Genomic DNA, 27,825 nt, shown 5'->3' on the forward strand with positions numbered 1-27,825 from the left:
ACAACTTACTTGTTCTTTGACAGATTCTGTAATTTTAGAGTTTTTAAAATGCTCAGGTCTCCTTTTGATATATAGTAGCTTGTTTTCAGTTTTCTTGGAGTTTCTTGTTTAGATTTCATCTACTTCAAAGGGATTTTCTATAGAATTAGCTGCTTTGACAGTTGGCTCCTGCAGACTTAATGGGAAGAGTGGACTTCAGTGCCACCCTGGCTATTAAGGAGGTTAAAGTGATGTGGTCCACAATGTATGGCCAACCTCCTATCAAAATGCAGCTGCCACTTTATATCTTCAGTGAAGCAAATGAGTTTTTACAGGAATATTGACATTGCTCTCATGGTGGGGTAAAGATAAAAAGGTAAAAAATGTTGCTTAAATTCCTTAATGTAAAATTGATCCTTACAAAAGTTCCTTTTTCAGTGTCAAAGATGCCACTGACAGCATTATTAATACTTTGAATATTCTAATGTCAACCTTTGACATCAGTTAAATTCTTTTAATGGTTAATGCTGGCATTTAAGCATGATCATTTAGATACCCCCAAGATTGGGTTGATCATTCTTCATCAAGTCGATTCTCTCTAAAGTCAGGAAATGGGGCAGGTGTTTGGTGCAGCAGTTCAGATGCTCTTTGGGATGCCCGTGGCCCATATTGCAGTGCCTGGGTTTACGTCCTGGCTCCATGTTCAACTCTAGCTTTCTGTGAATGCATACCCTGGTAGGCAGCAGGTGATGGTTCAATACTTGGGTTCCTGCTACCAGTTGGGAGGCATGGAATGAGTTCCTGGATCCTGGCTTTGGCTTGTTCTGGTGAACCAGAGGATGAGAGCTCCCTGTCTGGCCATTCTGCCTTTCAAACAAATGAAATAAACCATTAAAATAATTAGATATTTCCAATGTTGTACAGTTTCTTCTTGAGAATAGAAAGTTCAAGTATACTTTTCAATCTATAATTTTTTAAAAAGTCAACTCACTTGAATTTTCAGATATGCCTTTTCAGGTTTTTTTTTAGAAAAATAATTATAACTTACTCTCCTGACACTGAGTTATAGATCTATTTTGACATATATTCTTTCTTAATAAGGTCATCAAAAGCCTTTTATGCAAATTAAGCCTTTGGAAAATGAAAACAGACTCGTGTTTTTCTGCTTCCAACAACATTTTGAAAAGTTTAACATGTGGCATCTAAACTTTCCTAAAAACAGATATCCAGGGTACATTTGTTTTCATGTCTAATACTCTGTTGTATCTGTATCACAGGTTGTTATTTGGAGCACATTTGTCATTTTTTACATATTTTGAAATAGTCATACAAAGGAATGTGTAAATATTTTATGAGCTATCATAGTGCAAATGTGCCATATAAGAATTAGTTGGAAACTTCTAGAAGTCTAATGTGTTTTCATGGTTTCCCGTGCATACTGCTCATCCTCTTGCTGGGTGTTTGTTTATGCACGTGTTTATACACAGCCCGTGGATGGGGCTGTCTTTCCTGTGCAGGCTTTATGTTTGCAGATGATCCATAGAAACATAAACAAGAAGTTGTGGCAGCAGTATTTCATTCCTAAAGCTGAGTGATGTCGGGCATAATTACTGAGACTAACATCTGGTGTGTTTTATTAAAGGGAAACCTGCCAAGATTGTTAGCGTATTCCAAACAGCATTATCCATATGTGCTGTTTTATCACTACTGAACGTCAGGGTGTGTGAATATAAAGGGAAATGAAGAAAATCCTATAAGGATCCCTACTAATACACAGCTACCTGGAGCTGATTTTGGTTTAGCTTGATGAAGCAGTTGGCTGGTGGTTTTCAAAACTGGGTCTGTCATTCATCTGGAGGTTATTTAGGTAACTGATTCCTTGATCTTTTCAGTATTAAAATGGGATCCTTCATAGATTTCCTGTTGAATTGTTGTTAATGCTTTGAATCCTGAAAAGAATTAAGATGTATAAACAAAGAAGGTTAGTGATATGAGTTGAGAGCTGACTACATACTCAGTTCCATGTTGTTGAAACTTTGGTACACCTACACTTGAGTATAATCGGGTTCTCCCTCTGTAGGGAGATGGAAAGAGTACAATAGTGGGATTGTCACATTGCTTAGAGGAGCACTGCATTCGTATTCCCTCTTTTCCTTAGAAGGAAGGTTGGTGGTTGAATCGAGAGTCTTGCTGAGCCATAAAGAGGTTAAATTTGTATGAGTTCTGTAGTTCAAAGAATCTTGAGATCCAGTGTGTTTACATAGTAATCTAAAGAAGCTTCCCCAACCTGGCATGCGACTTGTCCTGATTTGGAAAAAAGCAAATGTTATGTACAGTCTACAGTCTGTAAAGAAGGTGGAATTTTTAGTTACTCAAAGATGGTACAGGATAGTTTGTGATGGAATGGAGAAAAAAGTGGTTCTCCCCAAATGCTCTTGGTTTCTCCCTTTTGCCAGTCACTGCCAAGTGCTGAAGACTAAAAGGAGCATAAGAGCCTTATCATTTTATATTCAGGGTGGCTGATGTGGCACATGTAATTCTTGAGTCATACAGTGGTGGCCTGTGCAAAGACACAGGGGGAAGAGATGAGTGGTTCTTGTTGAGCAAACTTAGGCTGACTCCAATAAACTCTCGTCATCCTCGCTTGAATCAACAGCCAGCTACCGTGGAGCTGCTGCGAGTGTTCTGTTATTCCCTAGTCCTGTCCTGTTGTTGCCCTTCCAAAGTCTGCACCAAGGCAGCTCCATACACTTCCTGTCTTGCTGCTGCTCCTGTTTCCTAACTGTGTCTCCCTGCAGCATCTCACAGCTGTGGCTTCATAAAGGGCAGACACCTTCTTTTCTGGGCCTTTGAAGTCTAACTGGTCCTTTGCTGGTATTTACTTTTATAATTTAAAAAATTATAAAAAATTTATTATTTGACAAGGAGAGTGTGAGAGAGTGAGAGTGTGTGTGTGTGAGAGAGAGAGAAACTCTTTTTTTCTTTTTTCTTTTTTTTTTTTTTTTTTTTTTTTTTTTTTTTGGACAGGCAGACTGGACAGTGAGAGAGAGAGACAGAGAGAAAGGTCTTCCTTTCTCTTTCACCCTCCAATGGCCACTGCGGCCAGCGCGTTGCGGCCGGCGCACCGCGCTGATCCAAAGGCAGGAGCCAGGTGCTTCTCCTGGTCTCCCATGGGGTGCAGGGCCCAAGCACTTGGGCCATCCTCCACTGCACACCCGGGCCCAGCAGATTGCTGGCCTGGAAGAGGGGCAACCGGGACAGAATCTGGCGCCCCGACTGGGACTGGAACCTGGTGTGCCGGTGCCGCAAGGCAGAGGATTAGCCTATTGAGCCGTGACGCCGGCCAGAGAGAAACTCTCATCTGCTGGTTCAGTCTCCAAGTGGCTGTGATCATCAAGGATGGACCAAGATAGAAGCTGGGAGCTTGTCATTCAATTCAGGTTTACCATATGGATAGCGGGAACCCAATTACTTGGGCTGTTACCCCTGCCTCCCAGGATCTGTGTTAGCAGGAATCAGGATCAAGAGCTGGAGCCAGGCATCAAACACAGGCACTCCAGTGTTGGGTGTGCAGGTCTTCATCCATATCTTAGTAGCTCTACCAAATACATGCTCCATAAAATATTTTTAAATATTTATTTATTTGAAAGGCAGAGTTACAGAGTGGGGTGGGGGAGGTTGAGATCGACCCATTTTCTGTCCACTGGTTCACTGCCCAAATGGCTGCAAAGGGCTGGGGCTGGGCGAGGCTGAAGCCAGAGCCTGGCACTCCATCCAGGTTTCCCACATTCGTGGCAGGGGATCAAGTACTTGGGCCATCCTTTGCTGCTTTCCCTGGCCATTAGGCCATTAGCAGGGATCTGGATTGGAAGTGGAGCAGCCAGGATTCAAACCAGCACTCATATGGGATGAGCATGCTGGTGGTTTAACTCTCTGTACACTATGCTGGCTCCTGCTCCATATAATTTTTAAAATGACCTGTAATTACATAAATTTATGGGGTTTGATGTGCTACTTTGACACACACACACACATATATACAATGTAGTAATCAAGTTAGGCTAGTTAGCAAATTAGCCATCTCAGACACCCATCATTTCTTTGTGGTGCCAATACTTGAAATTCCCTCTCCTAGTAATTTTGAAATATGGGTTACATTATTGTTTTAATACACTATTTTAAATGTTTTATTTGAGAGAGTGAGAGCAAGAGCTAGAGTGAGAGTGAGAGAGAGAGAGATCTTCTATCCACTCCTTCACTCTCCAATTGCCTGCGATAGCTAGGGCAGGGGCAGCCATAGCTAGGAACCTGGAATCCCATCCAGGTCTCTCCCATGGGTGGCAGAGACTCAGGTACTTGAGCCATCTTCTACTGGCTCCCAGCTGCGTTTGTAGGAAGCTGGAAGGCAGAGGTGGAACTTGATACTCGGCACTCTGATACGTGATGAGGGCATCCTAAACAGTACTTCAGCCCTCTGTACAGAATCACCTGCCCCTTATACTGTTAACTGTGATCTCTCTACTCCTGAGTAAGAGTATGTCAGAAATTATTCTTGCTATGTAGTTGTAAGTTTGTACCCTTTGACTCACCTGTCCTGTCTGGTGCCTGGTAGAACTGTTCTAGCTACTACTTCTAGGAGAATGGGTTTCTTTATTTGTGTTTCTGTGCCTGGCTTATTTCACCTAACATAATGTACTCTAGTTCTGTTTGTATTGTCAGAAATGACAGGATTCCATCATTTTCATGGCTAAACAATATTCCATTGTGTATGTATACCAGCTTTTCACATTCCATTCATCCAATGATAGATACTTAGGTTTATTCTATTTCTTGGTTACTGTGAATACTGCTGCAAATACTTACTAACATAAAAATAGTCATAGGCCAGTGGAACCAAATTGAGAGCACAGAAATAAATCCACATTTCTGTAGTCAACTATTCTTTAACATAGGTGCCTAGAATATGCATTGGGGAAAGGAAAATCTGTTCAAAATATGGCACTGGGGAAAGTGGATATCCACATGCAGAAAAATAAAACTGGACCCCTGTCTCTCAGAATGGATTAAAGAATGAAATGTAAAACCTAAAATCTGGTAGTACAGAAGAAAACGTAGGACAGAAGATGGGTCAATCTCAACCTCCCCCACCCTACTCTGTAACTCTGCCTTTCAAATAAATAAATCTTTAAAAATATTTTATGGAGCATGTATTTGGTAGAGCTACTAAGATATGGATGAAGACCTGCACACCCTATATGACATTGGACTGGACAAGAAATGACCCCCAAAGCATGGGAAACAATATTGAAGCAGACAAGTGAGTTCTGCTTTTTGTCTCCTATAGCTCTCTGCCATCAGCCATATTGATCTAGTGTTTGCAGTGTGCACATCAGCTCCTGCCTTAAGCTGAAACTTTTCTGGACAACCCCATGGACCCTCCACCATTCTTCTGATGTATAGCAGACTCGTGCTCACCCTACTAAGACTTCCCTTCTGTGCTTCTGCCTGGAAAACTCTTCCTGCTTTGTCGAGTGAATTCTGTACTGTCTTTAAAATGGAGGCTAGGGCTTCATGTTGTAGCTTCTGGATGCTGGGTCAGTCTTCCCCCATCTGTCTGTCCTCATTCTTACCACAGCAATACAGATATCACACAGCATTTCCATGTCCTGTCTCCTGTGGCATTTGGTGAGCTCCTTGACAGTAGGGTTTGTCTTACTCAGCCCTGTTTTTCCATGGCCTCTCACTTTGGAGGTATACAAACACTGCTTTGTGAAGTAAATACATGATTGAGATGACGATTGAACTTGCCCTTGAAGGAGGAGTAGGGGTTGTTAGGAATGAATACTGATTAATATGCATTTGCCAGGAGGAAAACTTAAACAGATTCCTCACTTTCAAAAAATGTATTTTAGCAAATAGACTCCTGCAAGGAGTTTGCAAAGCAAGCTCTGGGTGAGCCCTGAAGGGAGAACTCCTACAGCATTACAAGTCTCTGTGTTTAAATGCACATAGGACTGAAACCTCAGTTACATAGTGTAGCTGTTCCGTGAGTATTTGGTTGATTTGATTTCTGGTTATTTTATTTGTGAATTGCTATTTGGCAGCTTTAGAATTCACTAGTCACCAATGCCAAACTGGTTCCCATGCACTATATATAAATGCACACACACACACTAACACAAGAATATTTATAGTTAGTCAAAGCATCCACAGACATTTTTTTTCTGTTTTATACAGTGGTTCTTCTGACTTATACAGTGGTTCTTCAAAAAGTCCATATAAAATGGTATGTAAAGTATGAGTTTATTTTGGTACAAGATTTTTTGAAATCCATGCATACTTTTTCTGAAATTTCACATATTATGGGGGAAAGTTTTTTACATCAGAAGATTTTTTTTTTTTTGCGCCACAGTAAACTCAAACTTTAATTCTGTTTTCATGAAGGTTTTTTTTTTTTTTTTAACCCAGAAACCATTTTTGTAAGGTATGTAAACTTCATGCATTTCATAAGCACAAACTTAGGGACACAGTGATTCTGAAAGCCCCTGGTGTATAACTCAATGGTAAGAGAAGATTGCTAACATCATCTGGCCCTAGGTGTTCACCCTGGAGAAAGAAGTATGCCCTCTGTCTGTGCACTGTCTGCTCTTACAGCCAGTGCAAGCAACCAGGGCATCTGAAGTGAGCGTGGGCATTTTGCCTTTGCTAACAATGGGCATCTTTTCTGTCTGCCTTTCTTGCTTCCTTTCCCTCCTCCCCTCCTCTGCCTTCTCTTTTGCACTCCCCTGCGAGTGTTCCCCTGTGTATTGCTATTTTTTCCTGCTCACTCAATAGTTGAAAACACTCTGTGCATTAAAGCAAGACAATTTGTTGAACAGGCGACTTTAGGAATCTCACTTACAGAGTTTCTTGTGAAACCAAAGCACCCAATTCAGTCTTGGTGTACATGAGTGGAAGAGGGTTTATTTGTGTTTCTTGGCTTAATAATGGATTTGAACATCATCTGAATTTTGTTCTTTTATGTTTCTTTTTTCAAATCCACTTTGCCTATATTTCGGCATTCCTGCTTTTTTTATTAAGTAGAATTAGTAAGAACATTAGGTATTAAGTATTAAGTAAGTATTTAGTAAGAACATTAGGTTTCTCTACCAAAAGAACTACTTTCTTGGTAGTTCTACAACTATTGGTAGCTTGTTTCTTGAGATGGCTGAGTCAAAATAAGATGGGCAGGGGTTAAAGATACAGAGGGAGCTTTGTGTTTCTCACTTTGTCGTTGTTAGAAGTCAGCTGTAGAGCTTGAGATGAGAAATTGTTTATAGTCATGTTTTATCTGTCCTGCTGCCATTGAATATCCATCCATAGTGTGAGTCCACTTATTCTTCAACGGCCCTGGAGGTGAAGCTTCCTTGATGTATATATTTTTCCTGTAGCAGCTTTTCAAAGAAATAACTGGGCTTAAATTGCTCATTATCCCAACCCCAGGATTTCCATGTTTTACCTAGTTCACTTCAGTAAACATCTCATCATTCATATGCAGATTGAGTATCCCTTATCCAAAATGCCTGGTACCAGACATGTCTTAGATTTTTGAGTTTTCTGTATTTTGGAATGTATGCATAGATTTTACCAGTTGTGCATCCCTAATCCAGATGATTCCCAGTCTGAAAGTTTCAGATTGCAGAACATTTGGATTTCAGATTTTCACATTCAGGATGCTCAATTTGCAATTACCTTGGCCATCTATCATCATGATAAAAGGAAGAAATATATCACATGAATTAAATTCTCTTGGAGGATTGAAATTTATTTCACTAAGTATAACATTTTGCATTTTAATCATTTTATGGGAAAGTTGCCTAAAATATATGATCTGTACCAGCTTTCTAAAACCATAGTACCAACATTATTTTCTGATGAGTACACATCTAGAAGTGGATTTGATATGCTTAACTCCAATTATACCATCAAATAATTTCCCAGTGTAATTGTACCCATTTTTGCTGTTTCAACAGGAGAAGAATGTTTTGGTTTTACCACATACCATACACTTGGTCTGTCATTTTGATCCATTCTGGTGGCTGTATAGTAGTATATCACATTGCAGTGCTGGTTTGCAGTCGCCTGGTAACCGATGAAGTTCAATCCCTTTTCACGTTATTGTTCATTTGGATATCTTTGTGTGCAGGATCTATTCAAGACTTTTTCACAAATCTTCATTGGATGTCCTATCTTTTAAATACTCCATGTGGTAGTTTTTGTGTATTCTGAAGGAAGACCTTTGTCAGTTAGATTTATTGCAAATATATTTTCCACTTTCTGGATTGCATTTTTATTCTCTTAATGATATGTCCTTTGATAAACAGAGTCTCTTTATTTTAAGAGTCTAATTTATAAGTAGTTTCTTTAATAGTTAACATTTTCTTCCTATAGCCTGCTTATGATATTTTGGCCTGTGTCAAGGTTATCAAGATATTATTCTGTTTTTTCAATAAGCACGTTATTGTTTTATCTTCTACATTTATATGTGCAGCCCATCTGTAATTGATTTTTGTAAATTGTGTAAGGTAAGGTGAAGCTACCCTTCTTCCATATGTGTTTCCAGTTGACCCAACTTCATTTATTGAAAAGAACATTCTTTCCTGCAGTGCATTACATTGTCACTGTTGCCACAAATCACTCTATTCTGCCTGTATTGAGATGGTATAATGAGGACTTACAGAATTTTGTACATGTCATTTTGTTTATGAAAAATGTATAGGTTAGAATATGGCATCCAGTGAATTGATGTCAATTTTGCTTATCTTCCTTTCCAATATGAAAATAACATCTTTTATAAAAGTGAATGTATATTTGAGATTGAAAATAAGTTCCAAAAATAGAGGGAGGACTCTCCATGGTAAGAGGAACTAAGCCAACCAGGTTGATAAGGTAGCTGGATCAGCAAAACCTTTGTGCCAGGTTTTAATGCCTTCTGGAACCAAGTGATTATGAGAATTAGGTGCCATGCATAATAAATCCAGTAGCCAGAAAAGCATTATGTATTCTTTAAAGAAAAGAGTAAAAAAGATTTGTATTGGGAAAACATAGAGAAATTATAATTTTAATGTAAGTTTCTTTAAAAACTCAAAGGATAAAAGCAATATATTGAATCTTATTTAATTATGTTATCTTCTTTTTTAACTTTTATTTAGTAAATATAAATTTCCAAAGTACAGTTTATGGATTACAATGGCTTCCCCCCCATAACTTCCCTCCCACTTGCACCCCTCCCACTTGCACCCCTCCCATCTCCCGCTCCCTCTCCCATTCCATTCACATCAAGATTCATTTTCAGTTATCTTTATATACAGAAGATCAATTTAGTATATAATTAGTAAAGATTTCATCAGTTTGAGAGGCAGAGTTACAGAGAGTAGACAGAGGGAAGGAAAGACAGAGAGAGAGAGAGAGGTCTTGCATCTGCTGGTTCACTCCCCAAATAGCTTCAATGGTTGGAGATGGGCTGATCAAAAGCCAAGAGCCAGGAGCTTCTAATGGATCTCCCATGTGGGTGCAGGGGCCCAGTACTAGGGCCATCTGCACTGCTTTCCCAGGCCATTAGCAGGGAGTTTGATTGGAAGTGAAGCAGCTAGGACTCGACTGACACCCATTTGGGATGCCAGCGCTGCAGGTGGAGGCTTAACCTAGTATGTCACAGTGCCAGCCCCTTATGTTATCTTCTTTAATAGTCACGATTCTGTACTCTGACAAGCCTTTTTGTGTAGGCAGCCAGGGAGCATTGTTTTGTGTTTAGATAATCTGAGATTGATATGCAGGATACTTTTAAAAAGTTCATGGAAAATGGAATTAAAAGATATTTATTTTGGTGCAAAATTTTTGAAATCCTTACATGGAGGTTTCCTCCAAAAGTCCGTGAAAAAATGCATATTATGGAAAAACTATGCCTATATTTCAAAATCTTTTTGCACTAAAGTAAAGTTAATCTTTTAGCTCCGTTTTCCCATGAATGTTTTTAAGCACTGTTGTATAGAGGCCATCTGTATGTAGGAAGGAGAGTACAAGTGATATCAAGAGACAATAGGGCCTGTGTTGTGGCGCTGAGGGTATAGCTGTCACATGCGACTCTGGCTCCCATATGTTACAGGTTCAAATCCCGAGTGCTCTGGTTCTGATCCAGCTCCCTCCTAATGCCCCTGCGTCCATGTGGAAAACCCAGAGTTGCAGGCTACTGGCCTTAGGCTGAATCAGCTCCAGCTGTTGTGGCTATCTGGGAAGTGAACCAGCAGATGGAAGATCTCTTTCTCTTTGTGTCTCTCCTTCTCTGTGGCTCTTTTGAATAAAAATAAAATAAATCTTTAAGGAAAAAAGGCAATAAATGAGAGTATTTTCCTGGTAGGGGGATGGCAGCTTTAAAATGTTTTGTCACTGATATTTAAAAATAGCTCCAAGGAGATGCCTGTTTCAGGCAGAAGATGATTTAAAGGCTTGCAGGCCAAAACTGCGGTGTGAACAGTGCGCCCCAGTGAAACACTGCAGACTAGACTCTTGTGCTTGCCAGTAAGAAAGGGAAGTTGTTTTTACCTACAGAAGAAGAATTTACCTGAAAATATATCCTGTGTATAGTGAGAATCTGGAGAGTATTAGAGTTGTTAGGATTGTTGTTGTTTTCTTAATTTGAGAAAGAGAGATAAAAAGAGAGAGAGAGAGTGCGCTCTTAATCTACCAGTTCACTTCCCAAATTCCCCAGTAACCTTGGCAGGGTTGGGAGTCACACACCCAATCCAGATCTCCCACGTGGGTGGCAGGAACCCAACTACTTGAACCATTATTCTTGCCTCCAGGATCTTCATTAGTAGGGAACTTGAGTCAGGAGCCAATGCCAGGTGTTGATCCAGTTCCTGTGATAATGAGACACAGGTCTTCTCACCAGCAGTTTAGTTGCCAGAATACACACCTGCTCCAGAGACTAGCTATTACTTAAAACAAAAATAATTATTGGAAAGGAAGTGTGCAGTATCTGCCTTCTGAATTCTTAACCCTCCTAAGAATGTTTCTTTTTTGTTGAGAATAACCCTATGAAACTAGTTCAAGGATGGGATATGGGCAGGGGACATGTAAGTGGAACAAATATAAAAATTGAGTTTTAAGATGATAATTTTTAGAACATTGATGTTTCATAACTCTTGGTACCTGAATTCCTTATGGAGATAATTATGGAATCCCTTTTAAAAGCCTACCGCATGTATCAGAGGACTTTTAGGAATTTCTTTATAGGAAAATTAAAAGCATTGTTAAACATTTGAGGCTCCATCCTTTTAACTTTTTATTGCGCAAGTGAAAATCATGAAGAAAAGTATTTTATTAATCACTTACAAGCTCTTTCTAAATGAGGTAAGGGAACTTGACCTCTGAGTACTTAAGCCGAATGTGAATTAACATATAGTTCCAGCCAGCTAAAAGTCTGCTGTGTAGTTCTTTATAACCTCTGTCCCATATTCTCTGTGTTAACTATGGCTTGGAGAGAAACAGAGAAAGTGGAGTCAGTCCTTGGATGAGAAGCCAAAAAGTAGTTCTGCCTCTACCAGAACTGGATGTGTGACTTAGAAAAGCATTTTACCTTCTTGAGTTCACCTTTTTCTGTATTACATGAGAGGGTTGAATACATTAGTATGCAATCTTCAATGTCCTTGACTTCTACAATATTCTATTTCTATTTCAGACACAATGGCCCCAAAAGCTAATACCCTGTCTATTGACTCCTTCCTGTATTTTCTCGAGAATTACTTTAGCTGTAGAATATTGCAGAAATTGCTATTTAAAAGTGTTTTGATTGTGTGTACCCAACTGCTTTATTCAGCTCTTGAATGTTCAAGAATATATTTTTGTTAGTATATCCAACTTCCACAATATCGAGAGCCTTAATTGTGATCAAAGAATGTTTTTCCAGTCTGTGTTTAACTATACATCAACTCACTGGACAACTCAAAGAGTGTAATTGACAGCGAGTAAAGCTCTTGTAAAAATGAATCAGCTTTTTAACTTCATATTAAATTATCCTTTTCAAAAAGATTGAAAACTATAATCAAGCTCTTTCTGTGTAATTTGCTATAGATTACTACTTTAAGAGAATAGCATCCTTTGTTAAAAAGGCTTTTATGTTATTGGCTTAGGATGTTGCCACCTCCTCCCACTGAATTACAGCCTTCACCCTGCTGTTGTGTGCTCTGAGCTTTTCACCTGAACATTTTTACAATGAGAGCATAATGAATGTTGAAACTGGTGTAGATTATTTAAAATAGGCTTAGATTAGCTCTCTATTGCTGCTGTTGACCTCCAGGGAGGGAAAAGAAACAAGCTCCGTAGTACAGACATGGAATTTTTTATCAAATGCCTTGGAGCTCAAATTGTGCAGGTGGAATCTGGATATTCCACAGCTACTTTTTCTTCATCACTTGAATCCATGTATCAGATGAGCAATTACGAATACTCAGAGCTGTAATGTCTCCATTCCATTGTCTGTTATAAAGAGTACAAGACAAAATAGTCAATATATTAATATAGATCAGTTAGGATCTTAAAATTACTCACTTAAGCATTTATCAAAAATAATACTAGGGGTAGGCATTTGGCACAGTGCTTAAGCTTCTGGCTGGATGCTTGCATTTTATTTGCGGATGCCTGGGTTCGAGTCCTGGATCCATTTCCAATTCCAGCTTCCTGCTAAGGTGTATCCTGGGAAGCAGCAGTGATGGCTCAAGTGTTTGGGTCCCTGCCACCCATGTGTGAGACTCAAATTGTGTTCTCAGCTCTTAGCTTCAGTCTGACCCAGTATTGAGGTCATTTGGAAGTGAACCCGTAGATGGGAGCTCTATTACTCTGTCTCCATGTGTGTCTCTGTCTCTGTCTCAGTATCCCTACCTTTCAAGTAAATAAAATAAAAATTTAAACCATGAGCTGTAAGATAAGCGTATTTTAAAAATACTGCTGCTATACTTTATGTGTTAGCATTCTATAGACAGAGTGTTGCAAATGCTGCCAAGGTTGCTGCCTCTGTGGAATTCATGAGATTACAGTCAAGACGTTTATTATAATTCTTTTTTTTTTTTTTTTTTTGAGAGAGACAACGCTGCCCACTGTTTCATACCCCAAATGCCTTCATTATCCAGGGCTGGCCTGGAACACAAGCAGGGAGCCAGGAACTCAATCCAGATCTACCATGTGGGAGGTAGGAGCCCAGTTACTTCAGCCATCACTGCCACCTTCCAGGGTCTGCATTTAGCAGGAAACTGGAGTCAGGAGCCAGAGCTAAATTCTGAACCCTAGGGCTCCAAATTGGATAAACACGTCTTAATCAGCATATCTCTCTCTCTTTTTAAGATTTATTTATTTATTTTAGTTACAGAAAGAGAGAGAAAGAGAGAGAGAGAGAGAGAGAGAGAGAGGTCTTCCATTCACTGGTTCACTTCCCAAATGGCCACACCGGCTAGAGCTGGGCTAATCCAAAGCCAGGAGCCAGGAGCTTCTTCTAGGTCTCCTCCCACAAGAGTTCCATCTTCTCCTGATTTCTCAAGCCATAGCAGAGAGCTGGGTCAGAAGAGGAGCAGCCAGGACTTGAACTGGCACCCATATGGGATGTGGGCACTGCAGGTGGCAGCTTTACCCACAGTGCCACAGCACTGGCCCCTTAACTGGAATCTTCACTGCTAGGTTAAGTGCTCAGCCTTATTATTCTTTTTATAGATTCTGAAATGGGCTTTGACAAAGTTCAGCATCTAATCCTGATTAATTTAAAAAGCAGTTTCAAAACACTCGATGAAATAGTAGTTGGTGAACAATTCTTTAATAAATAAAATGTTTACAGAAATAAGGTCACATCTTACATAATGGTAAAATAAGAGGCATTCCCATTAAGTTCAAAAACAATTTTAAGTATTCATTGCTATTGTACGTTGTTCTGGAGGGTATAGCCAGTAAAATACAAAAAAAAATAATAATAAGAATTATACACAAAGAAGTGAAACTATCCCCTTACAGATGATACCTGAAAATGCAAATAACCAATGAAAAAACTTAAAGAAATAAAATAATTTAGTTCAGAGAGCAAGGTATAAAATTAACCTATAAAAATCAGTGACCTTTGTATATACAGACATTAACTGACCAAAAGTTAAAAAGGAAGAAAAAATATTATTTATGACAACAACAATAATAAAAATAAAGTAAAATACTTACAGGTTACAAACTCTATGTATGGAAGTGGAACTCTAAACTTGTCCCGTGGAGCCCAGAGGAGATTGAGGCAAGTGGGTAGGCATAGCTTGTTCTTGGGTCAGATGACTCATCATCATCGATACCAGTTGTCTTCAGTTTAATGAATGTAATATAATGCCAGTAAAGATGACAGGTTTCTACTTTGGACTTGCCAGTCCTATGCAAGAGCATCCAGGAAAAACTGAAAGGAGAAGTGTAGTGGGGGCCTGCGTTATCCAGCACCCACACTCCAGCTGGGCCCTCTGTACTAGAGTGGTGCTCCAGAGGCCACTGGGGGAGCAACTGGAAATAGACCCAGGAGCACACAGAAAGTCAGGGTCAGAAAAATGGCTTCTCAAATCAATAGGAAAAGACGGACTTTTAATTGATAATCATTGTTGAAGTCATTGTGGTAAAGTGCACCTAAGAGCAAATCTATCATCTTTGTTGGATTTCCATGGTACTAAATGTCCTGTCCTTCTGAAGCTCTTCTCCAGAACTCTTTTCCTCTTGCTAAACTACTCTACATCCATTAAACAGTAACCCCACCCCTACTCCCAGATCCTGGCAACCATCAATTCTACTTTCTGTCTCTGAATTTCATTACTCTGGATATCTGATGCAAGACACAAAGAGATCTTCCACTTGCTGCTTCAATCTTGAAATGCCTGCAGCAGGCACGGCTGGGCCAAACCAGTTAGGAGCTAAGAGATCCCTCCAGGTCTCCCTCAAGGGTCATAGGGACCTAAGTCCTTAAAACACCACGTGGTGACTCCTAAGCACAATGACAAGAAGGTGGATCAGAAGTGAAGCAACCGGGACTTGAACAAGCATTCAGATATTGGATGCAGGTATTCCAAGTGGCAGCCCAAATCCCTACTCTGCCATACCCAGCCCTTTGAGACTGAAGGATATTCCATTATATCTTTGTAACACACTGTGTTCGTCAGTTCATGCATCTGTGAGCACTTGTGTTGCTTCCACTTTTAGGCTATTATGAGTAATGCTGCAATGAATGTGGGTGTATAAATATTTCTTCAAGACCCTGCTATCAGTTCTTATTGATATGCTTAAAGCACAATGGCTGGATCATATGGTAATTCTATTTTGCACTTTTGAGGACCTGTAATGCTGTTTTCCACAGAGCCTGCATCATTCCTAGAAATTGTGTGCAAAGTTTCCAATTTTTCCACATCATCAACACTCAATATTTTCTGCTTTGTTGATAGTAGCCATCAGGAATTCTGTTGTGGTTTTGATAGCATTTCCCTAATGATTAGTGATTTTGAACATCTTTTCATGTTCTTGCTGGCCATTTGTGTATCTTCTTTGGAAAGATGTCTATTTAAGTCTTTGGCCATTTTATAATTGGCTTGTTTCCATTTTGTTGAATTTTAGGAGTTCTTCTTGTACTCTGCTAATTCCTCATCAGAGATCTGATTTATAAATATTTTCTCTCATTTTACAGGTTACCTTTTCATTCTACAGATTGTGCCCTTTGACATAGAGAAGTTTTCATATTTTGATATAGTCGACTTTATTTTTGTCTTGTTGCCTATGATTTTGTTGTCTTATTCAAAAAAAATCATTGTTCAGTCCAGGGTCATAAAGCTTTCTTTGATGAGTTCTTCTAAGTTTTTTTTTTTTTTAATTTTTTAAGATTCTTATGGTCTTAACTCTTTCATTTTTAATTTTTGCATATGGTGTAAAGTAAGGGTCCAATTTCATTCTTTTGTATATTCAGTTAATCCAGCACCATTTGTTGAAGAGACCATCCTTTCGCTACTGAATATTTGTGGCAACCTTTTTAGATATCATCCTATTATACGCACAGGGCCTTATTTCTGGGCTCTCAATTACATTTTGTTGATCTGTTTGTTTATGCCAATACCACACTGTTCTGGTTAGGTTTAGAATGGCAGATGTCCTAAACAGCACTCTGGCCTCAGAATCAGCCCTTAAGGCATGCGGATCTGGCTGAAAAGCCCATGAGAGTATTTCAGGCATGGAAAGCCAAGACACTCTGGGGGAAAAAAGAAAAACCTAAATGAAAGATCTCCGCGAGTGAGATCCCAGTGGAAAGAATGGGTCATCAAAGAAGGAGGTACCTTTCTCTGAAGGGAAGAGAGAACTTCCACTTTGACCATGGCCTTGTCTAAATATGATCAGAGTCGGTGAACTCAGGGGGCTTCCATAGCCTTGGCAGCTCATGACAAGAGCCTAGGGTGATTACTGATGCCATAAACAAGAGTGTCAATTTGTTAAGTCAACAACAGGAGTCACTGTGCACTCACTCCTCATGTAGGATCTCTGTCCTTCATGTGCTGTACATTGAGGTTTAATGCTATAACTAGTACTCAAACAGTATTTTTCACTTGATATTTCTCTGTGGGAGCAAACTGTTGAAATCTTTACTTAATGTATGCTAAACTTATCTTCTGTATATAAAGAGAATTGAAAAGGAATTTTGATGTGAATGGAAGGGGGGAGGGAGTGGGAAAGGGGAGGGTTGCTGGTGGGAGGGACGTTATAGGGGGGAAGCCATTGTAATCCATAAGCTGTACTTTGGAAATTTATATTCATTAAATAAAAGTTAAAAATAAAAAAAAAAGAATCACTGTGTGAGTGAGGAATAGAGGATACCAATCTTGAAGGTAGTTCATGTAAAAAGACCTAGGCTTTTGAGAAAATTTCTTATATGCAATTCAGTAGTAGGACAAACTTGTTTTGTTGTTGTCATTATTTTGAGTTTCTTGGTGGCTTTATTTGAAAAACTTTTTTTTATCTGTTAGAGTTGTAAAATAATGGAGAAGATGATTTGGAAAGTAGTGACTTCGCTGTCATCCGCAGTATGTAAGTACAGATTGGATGAAAAATGATTAAGGATATGGCAGAGAGACTCTTGAATCAAAGAAACCATAGCCAAGTAATTCTTAAAACCAGCTTCTTTCAACTCTAGTTTTGGTATGTGCCAAGTTACTTACGAGAAAAGGCCATTTTGTGTGTATATGTAGGCATTGAGATTTTATTTCAATTAATTTTTTTTCTTCAAGCAGATACTTGTAACCTCGAGATACTGCCTTTGTTCTTAACTAAATTATTTTGACTTGTAAGGGAAATATGCTTCCTTTGGTATTAATCGTTAATGATTTTAAATGTATACTCAGATAAATTTTCACTTAGTTATGTGTTCTCTCACTGTTTTTGGCTGTGAAATTTCACAGCTGTATTTAGTAAAGTCTTTTGAGAGGCAGCCAAATAACTGATTTTTGTGGCAAGCCAATGGCACGTTAAATTTGAATTTATGTTGGAAAGCTGTTTTGCAGACTTTGAAGTCCAAATAAACAGCCAAGTTATCATTTCTCCCCAGTTTTGATGTGAGAAAGTGAGTTTGCATTTGGCTTTTATTTCTACAATAACTTGAGAATGGCTAAATAGGTTTTCCTGTGTGCTGTGTTGTTTGCAATTTTGTAGCAAGTCCAAATATGGGAAATCTAACCCCAAAGAATTATGTTAAGTGGTTGAAAAACATCTATTACTTGGTATTGTATACTGTGTGCCAGCCACCAGACCAGGTGTTACACAAATGGTGTCTTCGATAATCCCCCAAATAGCACTATTAGTATTATAATAGCTTCGAGGTTATAGGCACTAAAACCTAGGATATCACAGTAGAATGTGATTTGCTCAAGGCCACAGAATCAGTAAGTATGAATAACAAATTTAGGATTAGAGCCCAAATCTTCTTGTCTCTGGTCTCAGCCCTATTTCTTGAAGGTTTCTCCAAATTCTTCCAGTTTCAATTATTTTGTGCCATCATCTGAGATGATAAATAGCATTCAGGTATTTTGGGGCTGGCTGGCATTGTGGCGCAGTGGGTTAAGCTGCCATTTGCAATACCAGCATCCCATATTAGCACTGATTTGGGCTCCAGCAGAGTCACTTCCAATCCAGCTCCCTGCTAATGTGCCTGGGAAGGCAGGGGAACATGGCCCAAGTGCATGAGCCCCTGCCACACACGAGGAAGACTTGGATGGAGTTCCAGGCTTTTGACTTCAGCTTGGCCCAGTGCTAGCCATCATGGCCATTTGGGGTGTGAACCAGTGGATAGAAGATCTCTGTCTCTCTCCCTGTGTAACTCTGACTTTCAAGTAAATAAATAAATCTTTTTTTTTTTTTTTTGACAGGCAGAGTGGACAGTGAGAGAGAGAGACAGAGAGAAAGGTCTTCCTTTGCCGTTGGTTCACCCTCCAATGGCCGCTGCGGCCAGCATGCGATGGCAGGAGCCAGGTACTTCTCCTGGTCTCCCATGGTGTGCAGGGCCCAAGTACTTGGGCCATCCTCCACTGCCCTCCCGGGCCACAGCAGAGAGCTGGCCTGGAAGAGGGGCAACCGGGACAGAATCCGGCACCCTGACTGGGACTAGAGCCCAGTGTGCCGGCACCGCAAGGCGGAGGATTAGCCTAGTGAGCCGCAGCGCCGGCCAAGTAAATAAATAAATCTTAAAAAAAAAAATCTCTCTCCATCTCCGTAATTCTGCCCTTCAAATAAATACATAAATATTTAGATAAAAAAGAATATGACTTCTGACTTATTTATAATATTTCAATGTGTTTAGTTTTTTAAAAAATATATCTAAAATCCAGAATAGCAGGATTTCTTTATTGTAATTGATGGGAGCATGTGTAATTGATCTGTGTCCACAGCTATTTGTGAATTGTATCCCAATTTAAATATATTTCCATAAGTAAAAAAACTAAAGCATGGGCCGGCGCTGTGGCTCACTAGGCTAATCCTCCGCCTAGCGGCGCCGGCACAACGGGTTCTAGTCCCGGTTGGGGCGCCGGATTCTGTCCCAGTTGCCCCTCTTCCAGGCCAGCTCTCTGCTGTGGCCAGGGAGTGCAGTGGAGGATGGCCCAGGTGCTTGGGCCCTGCACCCCATGGGAGACCAGGAAAAGCACCTGGCTCCTGGCTCCTGCCATCGGATCAGCGCAGTGCGCCGGCCGCAGTGCGCCAGCCGCGGCAGCCATTGGAGGGTGAACCAACGGCAAAGGAAGACCTTTCTCTCTGTCTCTCTCTCTCACTGTCCACTCTGCCTGTCCAAAAAAAAAAAAAAAAAAAAAAAAAAAAAAAAAAAAACAAACAAACAAACAAAAAAAACACACTAAAGCATCAATGAGGATCTAGCTATTACTCCTTGAAAATTAATTTACCTCTGGGACCAGCGCTGTGGTGAAGCAGGTTAATGCCCTGGCCTGAAGTGCCGGCATCCCATATGGGCACCAGTTTGAGACGTGGCTGCTCCACTTCCAGTCTAGCTCTCAGCTGTGGCCTGGGAAAGCAGTAGAAGATGGCCCAGGACCTTGGGCCCCTGCACCCACATGGGAGACCAGGAAGAAGCACCTGGCTCCTGGCTTTGGATTGGCACAGCTCCAGCCGTTGTGGCCAACTGGGGAGTGAACCATCGGATGGAGGACCCCCCCCCCCCGCCTCTCCTCTCTCTGTGTAACTCTGACTTTTAAATAAATCAATAAATCTTTAAAAATTAATTTACTTCTAATGTTCCATGTGAGGTGTTGCTAAATGAAATGTCTTTGCCTTTGGTGTCCATCCTCATATTTGTCTCAATTATTTTTTTAAAGCAAATACTTTGCAATGATCCTTGTGTGTCCCAGATTCTGCACAGAGATCTCCCTTTAGTTGATCAAGTCAATGATCTTCTTTTTAGATTATGTCATCATGCTCTAGGGTAGTCCTGGACTGGAATATTATCTGCTTCCCTGTTCTTTTAATTTTCTGCTACAGGTACAACTTCAATTGTAGTTAAAAATAGCATTTGTTTTGTAGTAAGCATGAAAGAAAAACAAACAGTAGAAAGTACGTAACAGAATACAGTCAAACTACAGTTCAAGTCAAAAGGAAATTGTAACAGTTAAGTAAATAAAGCAATTAAAAATGATCTTGGGACTGTTTGTTATTCACCATATTGTCAGATTAGAGCTACTCAGGTGTTGTTTTCCTTATCATTCCAGAGCGCACATTTTAGTTTATTCCTTCAGTTATTATTCTCATTAACTACTTTGATTTTTAAAATAACTCTACCTTGAAGCATTTGTAAAGTCTAATCATAAGGGGGTCATATGAAGTTAACCTAAATTTAAGTCCTAGTCTCATTTTTATCTTAGTGGTAAAATAATGAAACAAAGCCAAGTTTGGGGGCATTCTGTGTTGTTGGAGTTGTCTCTAGTGTGTTCCAAGAATGAAAAGTCTCCTCTGTGTGTACTGTCAAGACTCCCAAGTTCATCTGCCCCTGCATGAAGAAGCTAATGACTCGAGGCTGAGGTATTAAAGCAAGGAAAGGGAGTTTATTCAGATTGCTGGTAAACTGAGAAGACAACAGGGACTAGCGTTCTAAAGAACCATCTTGCCTGTGCCTTGTAACAGGCTGTTTTTAAGTACAAGTGGCAGGAAAAGGGGAGGGAGTTAGGTCAAGAGGTGGTGAATTGCGGCATATACTGGGTGCCTGCACAGGTTGTAAAACTCTCTGTCCTCGGTTCGTTGACTTAGGAGACATGGATCTGGTCAGCCTGCTCCTATAAATCCTTAACCAAGCAATCACTATTTCTGTGCATGCCTCCTTATCTCGTGGAGATGGGGAAGGCAGGGTGGCAAGCTCCAGGTAAGAGACTATTTGCAGAAACCTCAAGCTGCAGGCAGAGTTCTAATGACTGGCATGTCTGTGTGCAGGGCTGAGCAGAAAGGATCTGACCCAAAGGTTAAGGTGGCAGAGGAGACGGACACACCACGAAGGCAGAGATGCCAAGCCTTTTCGCCTTCCCAGTACTGTAATGCTTTCTTGAAATAACCTTTCTATCAGATATTTATAGAAGAAGACTCTGCTTTGACTATAAATCTCAGTGTGTTGGAGCCCCACTGTGACATAGTCTTTGGGGCCTGTGGGTGTGGTGAGTACTCGTATTTATAAATAGTTGGCACTTAGGTAATCAAATCTGTTTTGTAGGGGCCAAGGTCGACTCTTGTAAATGAAATTGGACTCACAACATTGGCTGAAACACAAGAAAACCTTAAAAATTTCTTATTTATTTGAAAAGGAAAGAGAGAGAAACACATGCTCAAGAACCCTCATCCACTGATTTACTCCCTAAATGTATGGGGTTGTGTCATGCGAAAGCCGGGAATCACAAACTCAATCCTGGTCTTTGACATGGTGGCAGAGACCCAAGTATTTGAGCTGTTACCTGCTGCCTCTCAGGTCTGCATCCGCAGGAACCTGCAATCAGGAACAGAGCCAGGACTCATGGATATGGATGTCCCAACCAGCATCTTAACTGCTAGGCTGTCTTCCTATAAGGCAACTTTAAAATGGCCATTCCCAGCTTTTTAAGAAGGTATTTTCATAGGATGATTGATGCTGAAAATGAACCGCATAAATTATTGTCTTAAGCTATTTGAATATTAATGCTGTGTTTCCCATAAGGATATCTTCCAGCATTTTGGTCTAAGATTCATTTTTTTATTTATTTGAAAGGCAGAGTGGCAGAGAGAAAGAGGGAGAGACAGAAAGCCTGTCTGCTGGCTCACTCCCCGTATCGCTATGATGGTCAGGGCTGGGCCAGGCTGAAACCAGGAGCCGGGAACTCCATACAGGTCTCCCACATGGCTGGCAGGGTTGCAGGTGCTTCAGCCACCTTCTGCTGCCTTCGCAGGTGTTAGCAGGGAGTTGTATCAGAAGCAGAGCAGCTGGGGCTTGAACCGGCACTCACATGGGATGCTGGTGTCTCAGGCGGTGTTTAAGCCTGCTGCACCACAATGCCAGTGCCCTCCTGTGCTGTTTTAGAGTCCCTATCTTTCTTCCTGCTGGAAGTTTTCATGAGGTAGCAGGGAAGTATCTGTTGTACCTCAAAGTCCACATAATTAAAAACATAAACATGCCAAATGCATTCAGCACTCAACAAACACTCCTACTGTTACCTAAAGTCCAAGTGATTATTCTTGGATTATCTATAGCTTAGCTGGTCTGTATCACTCTTCATTCAATTTTGAACAGGTAATCACAAGTCCTTTATCTGTGATCACGGTAGTACTCAGCAAACAGGAAAGATGATGTGTGAAATTTCTATACCAGTGCCAGTGCCTCTGAGTAAATGCTTTCCTTAAAGGCAGGTAATGGGGGAGCATTGCAGTACTGCTTGCTACACCAGCATCTCATATCAGAGTGCAGATTCTACTTCCTGCTGCTTCACTCCCAGTCCACCTCTCTGCTCAAATGCCTGGGAAGACAGAGGAAGGTAGAGATGGCCCAAGCCTGCCACTCAATGTGGGAGACCTAGGTGGAGTTCTGGCTCCTGGCTTTGGCCATTTGGGGAGTGAACCAGCAAATGGAAAAGTCAGTCTCCCTCTCCCTCTCCCTCTCCCTCTCCCTCTCCCTCTCCCTCTCCCTCTCCCTCTCCCTCTCCCTCTCCCTCTCCCTCTCCCTCTCCCTCTCCCTCTCCCTCTCCCCCCCTTCAAATAAAGGGCAATGATAGAGCCAGAAACATTTTTTTCTTTGCTGGGCTAGAGTTTGCTTAGCAAGCTTATTTCAAAGTCTAAAATATCTTGTATTTGTTGAGATAGTTTTGTGTCTCTGACACGTTGATTGCACTTCATGTCACACACACAACCGAGGGACATATTCTGTAGGGTGTCTGGCCTTCCCCTTTATCATAATTGTGGAGTGTCATGTTGGTCTGATGGAGATGGATTTAGAACAGTTGCTGATTGGAAGCTCTTGATAAAGACAGGGAGTTCAGACACAGACTGCCTGGAGATTCTGCAGAGAATGCCATTCATTGATCATAATTTAACCAATGGAAAAGTTCAAGACAACCTGCGATCCATCATATCCATTTAACTGTACTCCAGAGTGAATTCAATGTATTTAACAACTTTTATCTAACAGGATTTATACACTCTTAAAGGGAATAGCACATTTTCATCAAGCTGTGGCTTTCTGTTTATCAACTTAAGATTCTGAAACTTCTTCCAAAAATTCGGCATTTGGTAAATTCTTTTCCCAGTCTTCATGGCCCTTAATCCCTTGCCCTTCTCAGTTTCATTCTTAATAATAAGAACAAATATCAATTTAGTTATATAGCAATGAGAAATCTGTTCTTAAGTTACAATGATATAAAATATTGTAGTTCATTATTTAATACTGATGTTCTGAATGGAAATGAACTTGGTTGTTATTTCACGTATTAACTTGGAGCCCTCTAAAATACTATGAGGTGTCATTTTAGGACCATAAAATAAAAGAATTAGTGTACCTAAATATTTTCTCCAATCCCATAAGTTTACAGCTAAGAAAACTGAGCTCTAAGACCCATGGGACTGTCACAACAAGGCTACCTGGATTGTAGTAGTGCCAGGGACATGCAGGATTTCTTATTGTCATAGTAGCTTTTCTTTCGTCTCCCCCTACGTCGTTGTGTACAGATTCTACAGGGATTCTGTGACCCTCAAGTTTTCCCAGTATCCGTAGGGACTTAAGGGAGAGAAGAGGGATGACTGCAGTAGGGAACAGAATAACCGGCTCCTAAATTTTGAGGCACGAGAGGAGGTGCGTGGAGAAAGTAAGAGGTATGAGAGCCCTCTCTGTTCTTGCTTCTTTCCAGCTTACTCAACATTGGTGAGCAAAGAAGCAGTTATTCATGAACCTTGCTGGCAGGGTGTTGCCATTTGGATACGTTGTACGTCTGCAGAGACAACGACCAAACACTTAGTTTTTCTCTTTCTTTTCTGATAAGAAAATATTGTTTAACTTTTTGATAGAAATTATTGCTATACGAACTTTTATATCATGTAGGGCTAAATCTACCCCAAGATGATGGGAGACACAAACCATGAGTAGTGTAATCAAGGAGAATTTGTTGTTCCCTCAAGTCATAGTAATCCACAGCTTCCATCTGTCTCGCTTCCTCCACCATCCTAGTGTGGCAATGGCAAGCACAAGATGAGCTGACTTACACAGCAGCGTCTGGAAACCACCCCTTAAGACTTCCACTTACATTTTCATTTCCACTGGTCAGATGTTTGTTATTAGAAAACGACTTGCTTCAAGGATGATAGGAAAATTCAATCTGTTTTCTGGCTGGCCAGGAATCCAGGTAAAACCAGGATTTGTGTTACTGCTTTTGATGTGACTAGATAATAGTATCTGAGTTTGAAGATTTGGTCTGCCAGTTTTTTAATTGTCATGTTTGTTGTGCCATTTGAAGAATGTCATTTGTGTCCTGTAGTGCCATTAGAGAGTGACTGTCAACCAATCTTTTCATCACTTGTTCTCTTTATAAAGTCCGTGTTTGTGGTCAGGGAAGTCTTCCTTGACCAATCAATTTTTTTAAGTTTGTGTTTAGTTGAGAGGCAGAGAAATGGGTATGAGAGAGAGAGAGAGAAAGAGAGAGAGAGAAAGAGAACAAACTTTTCCATCCACTGGTTCACTCCCCAGTTGTCTGCAACTGCTGGGCCAGGAATGTAATCCAGATCTCCCAGACGGGTGGCAGGGACCCAATTCCTTGAGCCATCAGTGCTGTCTTTCAGGGTCTGCATTAGGAGAAGTTGCAGTCTGTATCCAGAGCTAGGAATTAAGCCTTGGCATTACAACATGGGACATGGGCATCTTAACTACCAGGCTAAACACCATCTTCTGCCCAGTTCTTTATCTCATGAGCCTAAAAGCATGACTTTGTAAGTGCCCTAGCACCCTCTGTCAAGACAGTACTGTGAACACCTACTTTTCTTTTTTCATTGTCTTTGATGTCTATTATTGGACATGATTGGCGCTGTTCTGGGAAAAGGCAAGGCTTAGCCTCTGAAGGCTTTCCAGGGTCATGCCCTCCCAGTGGTCAGAGCCCATCACTAAATAGACCTCTACACATAAGGTTATAAATAGAATGGGTCTCTTTGAGACTTTGATGGTTAATAAAAGGTGTCTTCAGGCTTCATTTTCCACCCCCAAAATCCCAGGTTTCTCAAGGAAAAAAGTGGGCCTTGTGTCACTGTGTCATTCTGAGGGTTTTTATTGGTCTTGAACTTGACTGCGTCCTTTACAAAGGAGATTCAGTACATCTCAAACCAGCAGGGGATAACTGATTCCTTAACTAACCCCCACGCCCCAATCCTTAGAACCTCCTGGGGAAGATACTCACAGTGCATGCTCTTAAAACTCATACCTGAAGCGTGGAATCAGAGTCTCTGGGTTACTTGGTTATTTATTCCCAACAAGCTTTTCCAAGGCTCCTTAAGCAGCCTGCTTCACATTTGATTTAGGAACCACTGCACTGTCATACTCATTTAAGCTGTTTAGACATACCCTCATCCAAAAATTTAAAAAGCTCTCTGCACTAAACATTTAATACACAGGAAGGGTTCAACACTCCCAGTATATCCCACACCTACATCCAAAGCCAAATCTAGCTCCTAACTTTGTGGTAAATTACCTTAAACCTTTCCTGAGCCCACTATGCCACTGAGCCCAGGAGTCAAACGAGTAGCTTTAATATCAAGCACCATAAAGGGTAGAAAACTAAGTATCCCAAATCTGTTACTATGATACTTTTAAAAAGGTGGTGGAAAAATGAAATTAAAAGGTAATTTTGAAAACCTCTCATAAGCATGGATTTCAAAATTGTTTTGCTTTTAAACTTATCTTTTAATTCCATTTTCCAGAGATTTTCTTAAGTCATCTTGTATGTGTCAGGGGCAGTGGGGTTTGGGCCAGGAAGAGAACGAGTAAGATATGTTGTTTCTGTCTGAATCAAATGAGGGTGACGTGTGAACACTGCACATTCAGCGTGGTCCTGTGATATTTCAGCTGTAGATTTGATTGTGGCAAAGCTCACAAATCTAGGATCTGTTTATATAATTGTGATTGCATGTATACTTATGAGTTTTATATGTAAGTCTCTATTAATAGTCTTAATATTAAATCAAGAGTATCATGTGGCCGGCGCCACGGCTCACTAGGCTAATCCTCCACCTGCGGTGGCAGCACCCCCGATTCTAGTCCCAGTTGGGGCGCCGGTTCTGTCCCGGTTGCTCCTCTTCCAATCCAGCTCTCTGCTGTGCCCCGGGAAGGCAGTGGAGGATGGCCCAGGTCCTTGGGCCCTGCATCCGCATGGGAGACCAGGAGGAAGCACCTGGCTCCTGGCTTCGGATCAGCACAGTGCCGGCTGCAACGCGCCGGCCGTAGTGGCCTCTTGGAGGGTGAACCAACGGAAAAAGGAAGACCTTTCTCTCTCTCTCTCTCACTGTCTAACTCTGTCAAAAAAATAAAAAATAAAAAAAGTTAAAAAAAAAAGAGTATCATGTAATTCTGTGAACAAACAAACATTCTGGAGAGAAGAGAGGCGAATCTAGATTATAGAAAAGTTGATATTTAACGTTCACAATTGTGGTAAATGATAGCAAGCAGACTGCAGGTCTATTTTGTATATTACTCAGAAAATGGGAGAAAGTGGTAAGGAATTTTACAACTCCTTGAAAAAGTTCTGGCATTAAAGTTCTAGGGGATATTATGACATTGCCAAGTTCAATTAAAAATAGGCTGGTAGCCCTGTTAGTAGATCAGGGATAAAATAAGTTCTCTGAAGAGTTACGGCTCAAATTCATTAGGACAGAAATTATCCATCTTCCTCTGGGTATATATTTTTGCTTCATTTTGATCTCCTATCTCATTTGCAGTGCCACTTTACAGTACAGACACTGAAGACTCCATGGCAAGGGTCACAGCCCAGATGATTTTGGGATGGAGTGACAGATGACATTAGTCACCAGGTTCCCAGGGCAGAAGAGGGGCCACAGCCGTTCAGGTTCAAGTGGGAATGAGCCCAGTTTTGCCAGATCTTCTGAATTTTCAAAAGGAAAAAAAATTCTTAATGTCTACAATATAGTGAGATTTCTTGACCTTTAAATGTTGTCGGTTAATATAAGATAAAATAAAATATGCCAGGTGTTATACACTGTGTGAGCAAAATGAACTCCAAATGTGGCATTCAGGACACCTGCTGGCCTTGTCTGTACTCTGTGGTGTAAGGTATGATATGACTCTGCAGATTATACAAGACTCCAGAGCCCAGATTCAACCAGTATGTGTCTGGTTATTAAAATATGAAGTCACCCAAGGGCCAGTTAATACGAGCCACTGCTTGGTGTTGGTGGTGCTGTTTGTTAGCTTTGTGTGGCCAGAGCCCAAGCGTGTGCCAGCTCCTTGTCAGCCAACTTGGTCAGCATCTCTGTACCAGTTCCATCATTGTGGGCTCAGACCCTGCTGGATACGTGACAGTCCCAGTTGGGGCATGAAGAGACATTGAAAGGCAGTTATCTTGTGTTCAAAAGGCCCTCTGCACCCCCATCCCTAGGCTCAGACTATTGGCAAATCCCATTGGCAAATCCCATGGACCCCCATTGAGGATACTGTAGCTTTCCCTTGATCAATGAATGTGCCATTCATTACATATTTGGGAATTTACCATGCCATCTTAAGTGCATGCTTCTCAAAATTGTGTTATCAATGTATTTTGTTCTTTACCTACAATG

General features: G+C 40.7%; 1 protein-coding gene across 13 annotated transcripts in view; it reads left to right on the top strand.

The window, feature by feature from the left end:
• PTPRM (protein tyrosine phosphatase receptor type M) overlaps positions 1-27,825 on the top strand; it is an 884,286-nt gene that overhangs the window by 133,945 nt on the left and 722,516 nt on the right. For 2 of the 13 annotated variants that reach the window (XM_089305322.1, XM_089305323.1), the window contains exon 1: positions 17,027-17,082. The exons of the other annotated variants lie outside the window; for them this stretch is intronic. In XM_089305322.1, the coding sequence (XP_089161448.1) occupies positions 17,034-17,082 (49 nt within the window). In that variant the 5' untranslated portion in view covers positions 17,027-17,033. Of the gene's footprint in view, positions 1-17,026; positions 17,083-27,825 lie in introns of those variants that run through there. 13 annotated transcript variants of the gene reach the window in all.

Source organism: Oryctolagus cuniculus, chromosome 10, assembly GCF_051225735.1.
Source record: "Oryctolagus cuniculus isolate XC-2025 breed Fujian yellow rabbit chromosome 10, ASM5122573v1, whole genome shotgun sequence".
NCBI lineage: Eukaryota > Metazoa > Chordata > Mammalia > Lagomorpha > Leporidae > Oryctolagus > Oryctolagus cuniculus.